Below are 875 nucleotides of genomic sequence, written 5' to 3'. Positions count from 1 at the left end.
TTGAGGTCCTGCAGGGCAGTCCTTCCCCAGCTGGGGCGGGGGACTGGGGCGGGCAGACACTGTGAGCCAGGGGCGTCGGGCGCTGCTGGGCTGCAGCCTCTAATGCTCCAGTTTCAGGCCCGCAGGCCTGGGGTCCCCCCTACCCCGCCACACCCTCTAACCGCAGCTCGTCCATCGCAGACTCACGCTGTAGAGCACCCCGCCCCCAGCCCCTGGGCTGGCCCCGGAGTGACCAGCCCACGCCACGGCTCTGCTCTCCCTGCAGGCATGCTCAGCCACCCACCGGTCCCCATCGCGGACATGGCCGAGCACACGGAACGCCTCAAGGCCAACGACAGCCTCAAGCTCTCCCAGGAGTATGAGGTGAGCCCACCCCTGCCTCCCGCCCTCCCGGGCTGCCAGCACCCACGCTGACCCTCCCACCTGCCCGTCCCCCGCAGTCCATCGATCCAGGCCAGCAGTTCACGTGGGAGCATTCCAACCTGGAGGTGAACAAGCCCAAGAACCGCTACGCCAACGTCATCGCGTACGACCACTCCCGAGTCATCCTGCAGCCCATCGAAGGTAGCACGCCAGCCCCAGCTCCATCCCGCCCTTCCGCGTTCTCCAGACAGCGCAGGACCCCGCACCCCAGGGCCAGCGTGCACAGGCTAGGGGACACACAGGGAAACCGGAGCCTGGTTCTGGTCTCAGGCCTGGTCTGGCTCCAGTCAGAGGCCGCTGGGAATTTTTAGATATGTGTATAATCGTTGTCCGTTATGGTTCTATCTGTTCCTCCACATCGCTGGTTCTCAGCTGGGGCAGTTCTGACCCCTGGGGACATTTGACAATGTCTGGGGATGTTTTTGTAGTCACACATTGGAGGACGGGGATGC

At 64.6% G+C, this 875-nt stretch overlaps 1 protein-coding gene across 1 annotated transcript; it reads left to right on the top strand.

Moving 5' to 3' along the window:
• Positions 1-135: 135 nt before the first annotated feature.
• Positions 136-749, top strand: LOC112473501 (receptor-type tyrosine-protein phosphatase S-like). The gene is made up of 2 exons (XM_025041867.1): positions 136-363; positions 441-749. Exons 1-2 carry the CDS (start codon positions 268-270, stop codon positions 732-734), a joined length of 390 nt encoding a protein of 129 aa, XP_024897635.1. The 5' UTR covers positions 136-267; the 3' UTR covers positions 735-749.
• The last annotated feature ends 126 nt before the right edge of the window (positions 750-875 follow it).

The sequence above is a fragment of the Pteropus alecto genome, unplaced genomic scaffold, assembly GCF_000325575.1.
Source record: "Pteropus alecto unplaced genomic scaffold, ASM32557v1 C18079650, whole genome shotgun sequence".
NCBI lineage: Eukaryota > Metazoa > Chordata > Mammalia > Chiroptera > Pteropodidae > Pteropus > Pteropus alecto.
The sequence above is the reverse complement of the archived record's forward strand: the minus strand, read 5'-3'. Positions and strand labels throughout refer to the sequence as shown.

Coding starts and splice junctions, on each gene's coding strand:
- LOC112473501 (XM_025041867.1), top strand. CDS start 268: ATGCTCAGCCACCCACCGGTCCCCATCGCGGACATGGCCGAGCACACG. Junction 364..440: donor AGCTCTCCCAGGAGTATGAG/GTGAGCCCACCC, acceptor CGTCCCCCGCAG/TCCATCGATCCAGGCCAGCA.